This window comes from Cariama cristata, unplaced genomic scaffold (assembly GCF_000690535.1).
Source record: "Cariama cristata isolate BGI_N322 unplaced genomic scaffold, ASM69053v1 scaffold90, whole genome shotgun sequence".
NCBI classification, from domain to species: Eukaryota; Metazoa; Chordata; class Aves; order Cariamiformes; family Cariamidae; genus Cariama; species Cariama cristata.
Window position 1 is genome coordinate 32,767 of NW_009593833.1, and position 15,066 is coordinate 47,832.

Here is a 15,066-nt window from a genome sequence, read left to right on the forward strand (position 1 = left end):
AAAATGCTGCATTTCAGCAACATCCTGATACTGCATTTACTGGGAGTAAGTTTAAGGTGGCTGAATGAGGTGGCTTACTCTCCTATTTAAACTCCAGAGCTGGGCAAGATGATACTCAGCACTGGTGAGGCCACACATTGAGTACTGTGTTCAGTTCTGGACCCCGCACTATAAGAATGTCATGGAGGTGCTGGAGTGTGGCCAGAGAAGGGCAACGAAGGTGGTGAAGGGTCTGGAGCACAAGTCTGATGGGGGGCAGCTGAGGGAGCTGGGGGTGTTTAGACTGGAGAAGAGGAGGCTGAGGGGAGACCTGATGGCTCTCTACACATACCTGAAAGGAGGGTGTAGTGATGTGGGGGGTTGACCTCTTCTCCCAGGCAGCCAGTGACAGGACAAGAGGGCATAGTCTGAAACTGCACCAGGGGAAGTTCAGGCTAGAAATGAGGAGACCTTTCTTCACAGAAAGGGTCATTAGGCATTGGAATGGGCTGCCCAGGGAGGTGGTGGAGTCACCATCCCTGGAGGTGTTTAAGACAAGACTGGAGGTGGCACTTAGTGCCATGGCCTAATTGGTGGTGGTAGGGCAATGGTTGGACTTGGTGATCCCAGAGGTCTCTTCCAACCAAATGGATTCTGTGATTTTAGGAAGATAAACCTGAGGGTACAAGAAACAACCCCTCCCTCCTTTTTGAATTTTTTCATGTTATATGAAATGCCAACCTGTTCAATCAAGCTCTCAAACTGGCCCATTTCTCCCTTTTCTCATGACCATTCACTCACTTCTGAAACAAAACTCTGAAAACAAACAAATCAACAACATAGCAATTAAGTCACTAAGCAGAGCTCAGGGGTCCTCTGAGTTCTTCGCCCCATGGCTGCAGCGGGGAAGCACGTTGCGATGCTCCCGGGCAGCCAGCTCCATCATCTTGACAGTGAATCCAATTTGGTTCACTTTTTGCCCTGAGAAATTCCTTTTCTTTTAGGGAGTGTCTTGTTATGCAGGAGATGTTAACTCAAGTATTTTCATCTAGAGGGAGGAAGCAAAGTGTGTCGCTTTTCTGTCCTCGCCTCGCAGCCCTCCAGCCTCTGGAAGAGACGGCAGCTGTGGGTCCTTGTGCTGTGGTTCTGGAGAATGGACTGAACGAGGAGCCTGGCTCTGGGAGTCGTTTGTGGAGTGATGCTGCAGTGACAGGAGAGGACCCCCTGCCACCTGACCCTGCGGTGCAGAGCCATCAGCCCTAGCTGGGTTAAAGAGAACAGGAAGATCTTGTAGAAGAGCAAAAGAAACCCTGACAAAAGACATCATAAAATTGTTATTTCTAATGTAAAAAAGGTAATATTGGTAAATTATCATTTTACTCTTATTCTTCTGTAAACTAGAGCCATAACAAGACTGCCAAGTAGTAAAAATGGACTGGAAAATGCAGATCACATTAGAAATAACCTACAACTCTAAATTTTTCATTGAAGAGGTGCAGCAAATCCCAGTGGAGACAGTGGAGGAGATTCCTGGTTTGTAAGTCTTAGAATCATAGAATCATTATGGTTGGAAGAGACCTCAGAGATCAAGTCCAACCATATACCCGATGCCACCATGCCCACTAAACCCACTAAACCATGTCTCGAAGAAATGTCTTGAAATACTACAGAAATTCTAGCAGACAAAGAGTTAGGATGTCTACGTTTGAAAAGCAAGAAAAGTGACCTGAATAAGTAGTGGCAAAATCTTAACTTCAACTCTGGACTAAATTCTGGAAAAGCTAGCCTAGCTGGCAAAAGGCTGATGGAGAGGAGTAATCACCATTGTGGTCATTGTGGCTTTATGAAACTTTTCAAACAAAACTTGCTCTGGTGAGATTGCAAAGTGGAGAATGAAGTAACTTGCAGGTATGTGATCTACTGACTTAGCCAAGTGACTTTTCAGTTACTAATTTACGCTTGAAAATGTGGTTGCCACTGAAATGTCTTTACACCTGAAACTGGTGATCCTCTTTCAGTGTACGAGAACACTCGTGTACTCAGACTTGCTGGTGTCCTTTCCTCAGCTCTGAATTAAAAGAATCAGACGTGCACCCAGACATACACTGACCAGCGCAATCCCAGTTACCTCTGAATACGCAGTCTCTGTCTGTTGAATGAAAGTCTGTGGGTTGTAGCAGGGTGTATGATTAATGAGCTAATTAGTGAAAAGCTTTGCTGCTCTTGTCCCTTTAGTCCCAGCTTAAGTATGTGAGCCTGAAATAATGCCATTTTAGTCTACATCCAGATAATCCTGGTGGATAAGAACAGCTGCTACTTGACTCACTTAGGAAGCAGCTCCCTGGAGAGAGCATTGCAATCATGATGGAGACATGCAGGTTCTTCCTATCTTGGCACTGGTATTGAAAAATCTGTCCTTAAAGGACTTCTTCAATATTTTCCAAAAGATGCTTAACTAAAAATGCAAGTTTTTGTATACCAAACTAGTTTATTAGAAAGTTGATCTCCAAAGCTGGTGTGGAAAACCTTTGCTTAGCTCCCTAGTTGGGGTACCTGTACCTGGAGGAATCAAAGAAACTTATTTCTTAAGGCCCAAACTGTCTTGTTGGATGTGTAGCAGTAGTCTCCGCAATCTAAACTAAAGTTCCCCAGTAGGGTTGTGTTTCCTCTCTGGCAACTCATAATCTTTCTCAGCACATCATGGCAAATGAGCTGAAAAGTTTCTGTACAATCTTGTTGTGAGTCATAACCAATGCATCACCACCTAATGAAAACTAGAAAGTCTCATTTAAACTCATTTAAAGCATCTACTGAAAGATGTAGTCATAACTTCTTAATTATGCTGACAATCTCATGTGTCTTGATACGTAGTTTATGATAACAGACATGTGTCTTGATAAAGGACTATTTCTCCATAGTCAGATAGCAGAGGACGCTCTTTCAGACTGGTATTTATATCATAGCACAAGCATAAAAAAATTAACAAAACTTCCCTTTTCCTCTTACTAGCCCCCAGACTCTGACCTCTGTGATCCTCCTTTTGCTAGCAGTGACACTCAAAGTGGTAGTTACCTGTTCTGTTTTCGTTTAGAGGACAAATGCTCCAAGGAAGAGGTTCTTGGAAGGAGTTTATGAAATACCACATCACCCAGGTTAAAACAGTGTTGTAGTATAAGCTCACCAGAACCGACACGATCCATGAACCAATCCCTGTGGAAAGCACAAGATCTCAGCTTAGAAAAGCTTTGGAAAAAATTACCAGTCACAGCACTTGCTCTTAGAAGCTCACATTTCCTAATTTTTCAAGATTTTTCTGTTTTCCCAGAGGTTTTCATGTGAAAGATGGGCCTTTGTGTCCTCAGTAGCCAGACACTGGTGCACAGTCCCCCAGCTCACCAGCCCTGCTCCAAGAAGGCTGACGCTCCCTACTTACATCAAAGATAAGGGTTCAAATCTTTGCTCTAGTATATAATATGCTATTTTCTACAACACAGGACAACTTTAATAGCAGAGTCTAAAAAAGACTGAAGTTTCACAGTGTGCTATAGCTGCATGAGGGCACTCTTTTATCCCAAATCACACACATACGCCCTAAACTGGGAACTGTTTTGCTCCTACAATAAGGAAGGAAGAATAGCAGTGGCACGGTTTCTGCTTGCTGGCATTTTTGTGAAGGGAGGATGAACATGCCTAATTGTAGGAGATGGGTTTACCTGGAGTCACCACCCTACTGATTGGAATTTCTTCCTGGTTGCTCTCTGGCCCTTAGATAACTCCTCTTACCCCCCCTTCTCCTCCCACACATGCCCACAGGCATGGCTGTCGCTGCCAATCCCATTTTCAGGCATCTGCTTGAAGCAGGGCATGATCCAGCAGCGCTGGAGGGAGCATCCGAGGGTTTCTCCTTGCCCTGCAGGCAGGAGGGTGCTGGCTTACAACCAGCAGAGCCAATGGTTCAGCCCTCTAACCGGGGCTGCTCCCATTAGCTTTTTGCAACCTAACAATGCATGCAGGACACAAGATATGTTTTTTTGGTGTATATTAAATTAAATAAATAGATAAAGATTGCTGGTACAGAACTGCACAGCAGTCTGATGCACGCTGCCATGCAGATTGTCCCTCGTGCCCACCCATGTTAGTAATCTCCCTTCCGTAGCCCCACTGTACTCCTCACTCTCGTGGAGGGGAACTTTCCCAGGTGCTTTGGGCTCTTTAGGAAGTGCCGGGGTCCCATTCCTGATTTCCCATCTTTCTGTCCTCGCTCCAGTCTGACTATCCCTGGATAGAGAAGACTGGCTCCTGGAGGGGCTGTGAGGGAGGAGCGAGAAGCACTGTGGGCAGGCAGCTCTTGTGTAAGCTCCAAGATATGATAGGAATGGGGCGGGCTTGGCTGGCAGAGCTTGTGATGGTTGTACCTCCCATGGCAAAGGTTGTGAGGTCTGCATTTAAGGCTCCCATGTGCCTAGGGTAACATCTGATGGGAGTGATACAGAATTATAGAATCATAGAATGGTTTGGGTTGGAGGGGACCATTCAAGGTCATCCAGTCCAACCCCCTTGCAATGAGCAGGGACATCTTCAACTTGATCAGGTCCAACCTGACCTTGAATGTTTCCAGGGAGGGGGCATCTACGACCTCTCTGGGCAACCTGTTCCAGTGTTTCACCACTGTCATTGTAAAAAATTTCTTTTTATATCCTAACAAGTATCAGGCACAGGTCTGTAGAAAGTGAGTGCTGGGTGGGAGCTCAGCTGCGGTTCCTTGAGTTGGGACCCCGAGAGACGTACCAACTCCTCCAAGGTAAGGTGAGATGGTGTTCCAGGCACTGATGCTGCCTTTCTTCAAGCACTGTCCTAGGGCCAGTTCAAGGTGCAACAGAGGGATTCCTTCGAAGAGAAGAGCAATGAAGTATGGGATCAAAAAAAATTAAGTGCAATTGAGCCACATGTTTATCTGCATCCCACTGAAATTAATGTGTGATAATTTCTCTGCTTTATGGCCCTAACAAAGTCCTTGTAGGATGTGTTGAGAGAGGGAGCATTACTAGGGATACCTGCCAAGTAACATCTGTTACTGGTAATTTTGTTGGTGATGGTGTAGGAGGGTGGACTGGGATGCTTAGTGCTGCAGGATGCTTCCCCTCAGGCACTGCTGCAGCCCATTAGAAATACCCTCACAATTTCCTCCATTTCCCTTTCTTTTAAGCTTCTTATTTTCTCCCCCTGCTCATAAAGCACAAGGGTTTGCCTCTCCCCTATACTGCCTGTTTCCCCTCCAGTGCATCGCCTCGGTTCCCTCCCTAAAGCTCTCAGGCATGTGCTCCTCCCTCCTCCCCTGGTAAAGCAGGATTTTGTGCTGGAGACCTCCAAGAGACCAGATTACTCAATCGCATGAAGTTCTGCTTAGAGCACAGAGCCTCTGGCTAATGAAAAATCGAAAGCAAGACTGAAGTTATTGGATGAGATGTTGGAGCAATGAAAAATGATTTCCTCTTGATTCATATCCTCTATGTCTGTCCTGTTTTTCTTGTAGCATCTCCCCTGGGCCAGAGGCAGCACCTGTCCCTGGGAAGGTACTGGTCCTGCTGGCAGCCTGCCTGCTTCCTGCAAAATGGTGTGCGACGCCTCATCTCCCCCGCCGTCCCTCGGGAGGGATGTGGGCTTGGGTCTCCCTCCTTGGAACAGATACTGATTTTCACAAGACCAGGAGAAGTTTCATCAGTATGTTTAAACCACCTTCCCAAACGTCCAATTCAATTGAAACGGTGTAATAGATTGGAGTTTATTGCCATGACCGACAACCACTGTGACCGTGAAGCTCCTTTTCTCTGTGGAAACAAAGACAGAAGTCCTGCCTCAGCCCCCTCCCAATCCTCCTGCCAACTCATACTGACTCCTCTGTCTCTTTGTCAATAAACCCGAGCCTTGTTATACCATTTCAACTTGGCATCCAAATCTCCTATCGATGAGTCTGCCCACCTCTGCTCTTCCAGCTCTGGAAACCTCCTCCTCTCCCTCCTGGCTGGCAGGGAGAGCAGGGAGAGCAGGGAGAGCAAGAAAGGCATCACCATCACTGTCCCAGGGAGCAGCTCAGCTCTCTGCTCCGTCTTCGGCCCTGAGAGGGAGGTGGGGGAATGCACAAGGATTTCTGGTCTCTTCCAGGAACGGCTCCTGGGTTTTGCAATCACTGACAGAAAGGCTGGGCAGATAAATCGAATCACTTGGGCTAGGTATTGCAATAACTTTGCTACCTATTGCTGGGTGCTGCAATAACTACATACAACACCCAGAGAAGGTGTGTTGTTTAATAGCTTAGCCCTTTATCAAGAAATACATAGGAACAAAAATCAGCAAAGCTTTTCTCAGTGAAGGACTGTTCTTAATTTGCCAAAGGTGGAAATAAATGTCTCTCCTTATGATCTGATTTCTTAAGATGTTTTTAACCGCTAAGAAAAAGGAGTCTCACAGTTAATTCCCAGTATGTTAAATCCTCAATTTGGACCCTTGCTACCCCAGCTCAGTAGCCCCCTTGCTTGGAGGAAGCTCTAAAGTGGCTGTTACAAACCCACCCTAACAGAGAGATTTACAGAGGGAGTCAAGGAACACAATAGTTTGTTTAAGTGTTTTAACACTTGATGAAATCTCGCCTGGACCTACCTACCGACACTCCCTTGTAAATACTAAGGAATTTGCAGGTCCCTTCTGCAAGAATTCAGTAACTTGTGGCCATGCTCAGTCCTGCGCTCTCCTTCAAACCTGCTGCAGTATCCCCCTCCACAGCACACCCGATGGTGTCCACCCGAGGGTGCCCACCCAGCCCTCCTAACAGCCTGATGCCTTGGACTGTCTCTTGGGAAGAGCAAAATATTCATGGGAGTGACCAGAGCCCCACAGTGCGGAGCACGTTGCTTGTTCGCCCGCCTGCCTGGCCGCACACCAGCTCCGGGCGACAGCTATATCCCTGCAATCCATGTGATGCTGAGCCCTCCCCATAAAGGGACCAGCCTATCTCTCATATCGTATCTCCCTGGAAATAACTGTGCAATAATTAGTGCAAACTGCCCTCTGTTATCTCTCTCCCCTTTTCTGTTTGCTAGTTGAACCATTGACAGCAAAGCATGTTTAGATATTCTGCTGATAAAAGCCTGTTTACTTAGTGCTGGTTTGTATGTATCTCCAGTCACATTTACAGCATGGCAAAACATAATGTCACACTTGGAAAGAAAATACTGGTTTTCCATGAGAAGAGTATAAAAAGTATGCTATCTGCGAATATGAAAATATGGCAGACTGGGCTAAGAAGAAATAATTAACGGAGCTAATCTTTCTCGAACCTACTTCAAATAAATGGCTTGTAGTGTAAAAATATGTTTTCAGTTATTCATTCCTTTGCTTTACAGTAATTTTAGGCAAAAAGGAAACAGTCAGGAAAAGCATAGACAGTCTGCTTGAGGACTTGAAGCTTACTCTTTTCCACAATAAAATAGAAAGAAAAAGAGTACTGGAAAGGTATCAGATCCCCAACAGTGAGCAGGAACCCTCTAGCACCAGGGAAGGTGTGCCAGAAGGCAGAATTGAAATACTTTTTTTAAAAAAAAGTGCCATGAGAAATCTAACCGTGGAAAAGGCAAAAAGAAAATCCAAGAAGCAGAATGAAGAGGCAAGCTGGTACCTAACACCGAGCATGTATCACAAAACAGACCATTCAAACACGGACACAGCAAAACCCTGTCGGCACCCATACGACTTGTGGCCCAGGTACAGCAGAAACTCAGGAGGTTTGACTTCCATGAGACATGGGAAAAGGAAACCTCAGCAGAAACAATCATAAAGTGCCAGTAAGCAAAGTATTCTATATCTGGGTATTCTAGGTATATTTATATCTAGATATTCTAGGTCTATATGCTCCACAGTGAAAGGAAAATAAATGACATACATAAGAAGCAAGGCCAGGGAGGAACCTCTACAAACAAAAGTTTAACTTCAGTAACTTTTTTCTTCTCAAAAATTAATAAGGAAAACGATAGTGATCAAGCATTTGTAAGTACCTCAAAAGCCTCGAGAAATGCCCATAAATATCGAAAGTATCACCAGGGCATGATTTAGTTGCATTGCTGAGGCGTGACCTAAGGACACCACTCCTTCTATCAGAAAGACACTCAAGATGCATAAAGCATCCATCCTGCAAGTAGATACATGTACTACTAAAAGAAGGTCAAGGAAAAAAAAAAAGATAAAGGAAAAAAAAAAGATAAAAAAGAAACCCAAACCACTCCAAAATCTACCAGAGTTAAAAGTTCTTTTGGAAGGAGATCCTGCATGAGGGTACCGCAAAGCCGAGGAACAATCCCTGCGCACATGAGATGGCACAGAAAGCCTACAGGTGCTTTTTCAAATCAGGCTATCAACAACTACAAATACTGCATGTATTGCTAAGTTGGTTTCATTAACAAGAGTCCCAAGTGACAAGGAGCACCAGCGTGTAGCACAGTCGCTATCTTTGCTAACTCAGAAGAACCATTGGAGTGGAGATAGGTCTATAGTCATGGCAGTAGAACAGAAAATACCTGGAGCACTCTCCATACACTGAGGGTTTTTAGAACCTGACCGCTCGATTGCAATGTACAGGCAAATCAGGTCAGAAAAGCAACTGCCCAACCATATTCAGCCCTCTGCCTGCAAAATGACACTCGAAGGGCACAATCTTTGTTCTATCACCTGCACATGACAATCTGGAAGAAAAGTGCATGAACTACTAGGCAGCCCGTTGAGAGCTGCGGATGCACCGGAGGACAGAATGACCAGGAGGCGGATGAGGGAATGCAGTCTAAAGCTGAATCATGGCAACCAGCAAAGCAGAGTGAAACAGCCAAATTGGTTTTGTCACCTCTTAGAAAGAGAGAGCAATGGACTTGACTACTGGAAGTGTAAAGCAGTTTGAAATATCAGCCAGGTGACCTCCTGATCAAGATGTACCAAGACCAGCAGAAATTGATGAGCCTCAGTGAGAAGCAGAGCAGAAAACTCAATATCTTTTCTTGATGCTGGGGTACCAATGAAGGCTTCCTAAAAGGTGGAGAAAAACTTAGAACTGATCCACACGCTCAATATTGCATCTTACCAGTGCCTGCAGATCAGCTGGCAGAAGTAAGGCAAGTAACTTGAAACGATGATGTAAAGACACAAGAGGATTTGAAAAGCCAGAACATGAATAATAAATTTTTCAGATCAGAGATTTAGGAATGGAAAAAATTATAAAGAAGACTGAAGTGACCTGGAAACTGGCAAAAGTAATTCCAAAGAAAACACATCTGTAGAGTCTGAAAAATTCAGAAAGCACATCTCAGTACGATACAATGCAACAAGCATTCAGAGATTCCCTTTACCGGTTCTGCTGGTGCACAGGACAAATGGCGTTGGTGCATTTTTCCAAAAGACTGAGAACTTAATGGCAAGATACCTGTGATAATTTATGTTTTACCTACAAGAAATTGCAATAGGTAGTAACTACCTGTTCAGATAAAAAGAAAAAGCTATCAGCTATTGAAAGGGGATTACCAGACCTGTCCCCCTTTCTCAGTGGGAGTTCAGCTAAGCAGCATAGTAGTCAACACAGTAATGAATCATATCAAGGACAACACCAAGCTGTGTGGTGCGGTCGACACGCTGGAGGGAAGGGATGCCATCCAGAGGGACCTGGACAGGCTTGAGAGGTGGGCCTGTGTGAACCTCATGAAGCTCAACAAGGCCAGGGGCAAGGTCCTGCACCTGTGTTGGGGCAATCCCAAGCACAAATACAGGATGGATGGAGAATGCATTGAGAGCAACCCTGAGGAGAAGGACTTGGGGGTGCTGGTTGGCGAGAAGATCAACATGGCCCATGTGCACTCACAGCCCAGAAAGCCAACCATATCCTGGGCTGCATCCAAAGCAGCGTGACCAGCAGGTCGAGGGAGGGGATTCTGCCCCTCTACTCCACCCTGGTGAGACCCCCCCTGCAGTACTGCCTTCAGCTCTGCGGCCACCAACACAAGAAGGACATGGACCTGTTGGAGCAAGTCCAGAGGAGGCCACGAAGATGATCCGAGGGCTGGAGCACCTCTCCTGTGAGGAAAGGCTGAGAGAGTTGGAGTTGTTCAACCTGGAGAAGAGAAGGCTCTGGGGAGACCTTAGAGCAGCCTTCTAGTACCTAAAGGGGCTGACAAGAATGCTGGGGAGGGACAGTTTACAGGGCATGTAGTGATAGGACAAGGGGCAATGGCTTTAAACTGGAAGAGGGAAGATTTAGATTAGATACTAGGAAGAAATTCTTCCCTGTGAGGGTGGTGAGGCAGTGGCACAGGTTGCCCAGAGAAGTTGTGGATGCCCCATCCCTGGCAGTGTTCAAGGCCAGGTTGGATGGGGCTTTGAGCAACCTGGTCTGGTGGAAGGTGTCCCTGCCCATGGCAGGGGGGTTGGAACGAGATGGTCTTTAAGGTCCCTTCCAACCAAACCATTCCATGATGCTATGATTCTGTGATAAGACATCAGGTAGGAAAAAAAAGTGGCATATTCACCCCTCTCTCTGGAAAGCAATAGTTCATGATCTTTGTTATGTCTTCTGCACAGACCTTAATCCAGATTAAAAGTATGAGCTACTATAAACATCGTATTTGTGCAGCGTATTTATGATGGCACTGATTTTGATTTACAGGCCACATTGCACGTCTTACAGACTGAAACTTTGCAGGATTGAGTTTCCCGTGTAAATGATTGTATCTCCTTGAGCAGAAATGAAGGAGCTAAAGCCGTACACAGAAAACCAAGGAGGCATCAGCCATTTCAAAGGTGGGTAACACCCGTAGATCAGCTTATAAAATAACCTTGGTGAACTTCCCTATGAAATACTCATGACTCAAGGACGCAAGTGGGCAGCACCTACATGCAAACATGCACCAATCTGAGACGTAAAAGGCAACCAAATACAGTGAGTTATGAAAGGATCAACCCCAAATGCCATAGCTTTTCACCAAGGACTTGGGCAGGACATGGTAACAATTCAGAAAATTAAGTTTATTACTTGTTGTAACATAATTCATTTTTCTACCAGAGGGTGAACTGTTCTGCTTTCCCAAGGTCTTTTTTTATTTTCTTTCTGAGGACACAATGAGCCAGGCAACTGCATTTTGTAGCAAGTTGTATTTCATGTTCTAGCAAAAGGTCAGGTACGCCATGGGTTATGAAAGTCTGTAATCATTGCCCCAGAAGTAAATGGTTCTCCCTTTTTAGCAGGACTTTAGTGTTTATGTCCATTTATTTCCCTAGAAAGAAACTGTGTTTTATATTGAAAATATTTTTCAACCATCCTGTAGGCTCGGACGCTATGCACCTTTTTAATACCCATGGTTTAGGCAAGCATATATATACTAGCTATAATCAAAAGTCAAACACTGCAGTAAGTTCCAGCTAGAACTGAGTTGTTTTTTTTCCTAAGTATACTCAGATGACTGTATGTGTACATATATAGCTATATGACTTATTTGAGTCTCAGTTTTAAGTGGCAAACTATATACTGGGCCATTTAGAGACTTCTTTTCAATCCCAGTTGCCTGGGAACCTTTGTGTTTGTCTCCGCTTACTGTGGCAAACAACCTTCATATCCATTAGTCATGAAGAGTAAATAACTAACTTAACTCAGGCAATAAATCCAAATAATCAGTAACGACAGCGGGTGATAAATGTCAGCAAAACTGATATTATATTAGATCCAAGTTACTGAGTAACGCTAATGTGCGATGAATAAGGTCCAGAGGTCTGATGAGAACAGCTGACATGAGACAAATATGCAAGCACTTATTTTTACCTCTTGTTTTTTTAAAAGATCTAGAAATGAGGAAAAGTGCATTGCCTCTCTTAAAAACTTGGATATCACCTGAACCAGCTGTGAAACTGTGATCTGTACCCCAGAAGCCATTCAGCCTCGGAGCAGGTCTATGCCATAGCCATACTGGGTTTTGCTGCACTTGCGGCTGTGACTGCAGGCACAGAGCTACTGCACCTCTCAGGGCTCCTCATCAACCACGATGCTGCTGGTCTCTCCCATGTTCACACCTTCAGATGCATGCAAGCAGGATTTATGCTCCAGTACCCCTGAAAATCTATCGGACTTTTGCATCTGAGTTGTTTGCTTTCAAAAATGCAACTCCAAATCACATCACTGCCTTTAATTAACAAGCAGAAGAAAAATGCAACTACATTATACGCTGGTGTAAGCCCAACAGCTCTGTCTTGGTGGTCTTCATGACTCACTCCAACTCTTCCAACACCAGCTTTCTGGGATAAATTCTTCACAAACCCCACAGCACTTCATTACTAAGTCCATCCTGCTGTTAAGCTCTCTGAGCCCTTTGCTAAAATCCAGTGACCAAACATTGGCTGTACATCCGTACTTTGACCTTTATTCACCGCTGTCTTGTGCCGCTGTTTGTAGCTATGTGCCTTTACTGAGTCTGCTAGCTATTTTAAACTGCTGTTTCATTGGCAAATTTACTACTCACAGAGCAAAGGAATGACTCAACCTTTGTCCCTGCAGCATTTTCCTGTTTTTATTATCTTTAAACCTGCTCTAATCCCTGTCTTTTTTGTCCCTAGCAGCTCCTGTGGGATATATCAGTGCTCAGAAGCTGGATACACAAGCAAACAGACTTTCTGAGCACTGTGCGGTCCGTAAAACGAGTCACCGTGGGTCTCCTTGCACGTGGACTCACACTTCTCCTGGGGTGGTAGAGGTCTGTAGGGCAGGGATGCAGGGGACCCTGGAGGGGAGGGATGGAGGGGAGAGATCAAACCTCAGTAGCAGGCGAGTGTTGCTGGTCTTCTGAAGCAAGGCCAGGATATGAAGAGGTTGAAAAACCACTGGCCACAGCTAGTCCCTTGCCTCCATCACAGAGAAGCAAGCCTTGATGCTTCATACAAAGGTGTGAAAGCCTTTTTACAGTCAGTAGAACAATATTTCATCTTAATCCATAATAGAGATTTACACAAAACCCTGAAGCACAAAGTTCACGCAGCCTCATGCAGTTGGTGGCCTCTGAGTAATGAGATGTGCGGAGGAGCTGCACCTTGCTATGGTCCCCTCTGTAAGTTTCAAAGCTTCCACTGAGTGCTTTGTGTTAATTGTTCATTACATTACAAAAATATCACATTATGTTAGTTTTATTATGTTGTTTGTTAATACTGAATGCTTGTTCCCTTGCTCCAAGACAGAAAGGCCACCTGAGATGCGCTGGGGTATTTGTCTGACCTACAGCTCCTGCTCCAGAAGAACATCTTCCTTGCAGACCCCATGCCATATCTGCTGTGGGGATGTCTCTCTAAAGATGTTTATCATGTCTCATTAAAGCATATATCACCAACTGAAGTGACAGGCTTTTTCCAGCCATTCCCATGGGTAAACACAGAGAAACAGCATGCTTGCGCCTATGGCTTTCTAACCACCCAGTTATAGCACTCTTCTGAGAGAGTTTCACTGTGTTTCACATCTTGTAAATAAATAATGGAAAATGTTAAATCTCCTGGGAGGAATCTAACCTACTGCTTCTTCTGTTTTCTTATTTGAATTTGTGTAATCGTAGTTTCCAGCTGTTACATGTTCAACGTTAAAGAGCTCCTTGCCCCCTAAATAGTTTCCATTGGCTTGTTTATAGACTGTTACAAACACACACTTTCTTTTTCAATTTCATGAGCTAAATAGATTGGATTCTTAAGCCATTCCTTGTCCCATAAGTTTTCCAGACCTTGAATAATTGTTGGGGCTTTTCTACATTTTGTCTAATTTTTCAAGTCGACTGCGAAAGGTGGACTTCCAGAAGAAGTCAGAAGTTTAGAAGTTGTCTTAGTATCGGTAGCAACATCTCCACCTACTTCCTAGTGCTTTGCTTATATATGACAAGATTCTTTTTGTTGATACAACCTGCTATATCTCGTTCATTCAGCCACTTACCACAGTCCCTAAGTGGCTACTTCTTTCTGAAGCACCTCCTTGCATTAAAGGCAGCATCCATTCTTGGTTCCTTGGTTGACTCAAATACATGTAGTTCATCAAGTAATACAGATACCTTGGTAGAACAAGCTTGGATTCAATAATTTTTTCTGTCATTTGACAGTTTCTCCAGGTTTGAATTTTCTGTTTCTCCAGTTAGTTGAAAGATAATGAATAATACTTGGCTGAAACAATTTGCTATCTCACTCTGCTTTAGGCAGCTTACCATGGCAGATCTCAAAGTCTCCTGTGAATGGTGAGTTATCAAGTACTCTTTTCTGATCCATTTATATTTACTAAACTGGCTGCTTCTAAAGCAGTTCTTTGTGGGAATGGCGTCCAGGGACAGGCTTGGGCAGCTGTCCGCGCCCGCTGGCAGGCGCCTGTTGATGTTCTATCAGCTGAGCATTTTAATCAGTCTCACAGACATCAAAAAGTGCAATTTAGTTTTGTGCAGGGACAGTTCCAGATGATGAAGTAGCTCCTAAGATCATCAGAGAAGGGAGGGGAGTGATTCACTCACCTTCTCAAAGGAAAGCGCATCGACCATTTGTCTGGGGCCGGTTCACTCAGGCCTCCCCAGGACTTTTCACTTTTCCTTAAGGTAATGAGCTGCACGTTCAGTTTCCTGCTCCCATTGGGGCTGCAGCAGCAATGTAAGAACTTTAACACCATTTTTTCTGAGAGTTAACATCAGTCTGGTCTTAATTCCTAAATGAATGCATCATTTTAAAATGAAATATGCTTCCGTAGAAAAAGCTAATCTAACTGGTGTGAAACATTGATGAGAATTAGACAGATAAAAAAAAAAAAGTGATGCAAATATATAACTTCCATGCCCACCATAAGTTAGTACAGTTATATTAGAATTGTAGTTTAATATTTCGGCAAAATCTCATTTCAATCTTACCGCCTCCATGTATCTGACACAAGTATGGAAATCGCCACACGTTCCCCAGACCAACGGCAAATCCAATACAGCTTAAAATATACTGGAACTTATTGTCCCACTTGGGCCTGCCATCTTCTTTAGGGATTTCAGGTGACACTGGTAAGTCTTTTGACAT

The 15,066-nt window shown here is 44.4% G+C and overlaps 1 protein-coding gene across 1 annotated transcript in view; it reads right to left on the bottom strand.

Annotated features, from left to right (window-relative positions):
* SLC6A18 (solute carrier family 6 (neutral amino acid transporter), member 18) overlaps positions 1-15,066 on the bottom strand; it is a 29,387-nt gene extending 14,321 nt beyond the window's left edge. The window contains exons 1-3 of the mRNA XM_009695571.1: positions 14,907-15,066; positions 4,768-4,905; positions 3,052-3,189 (exon numbers count right to left, since the gene is read on the bottom strand). Coding sequence (XP_009693873.1) covers positions 3,052-3,189; positions 4,768-4,905; positions 14,907-15,066 — 436 coding nt within the window. The remainder of the gene's footprint in view (positions 1-3,051; positions 3,190-4,767; positions 4,906-14,906) is intronic.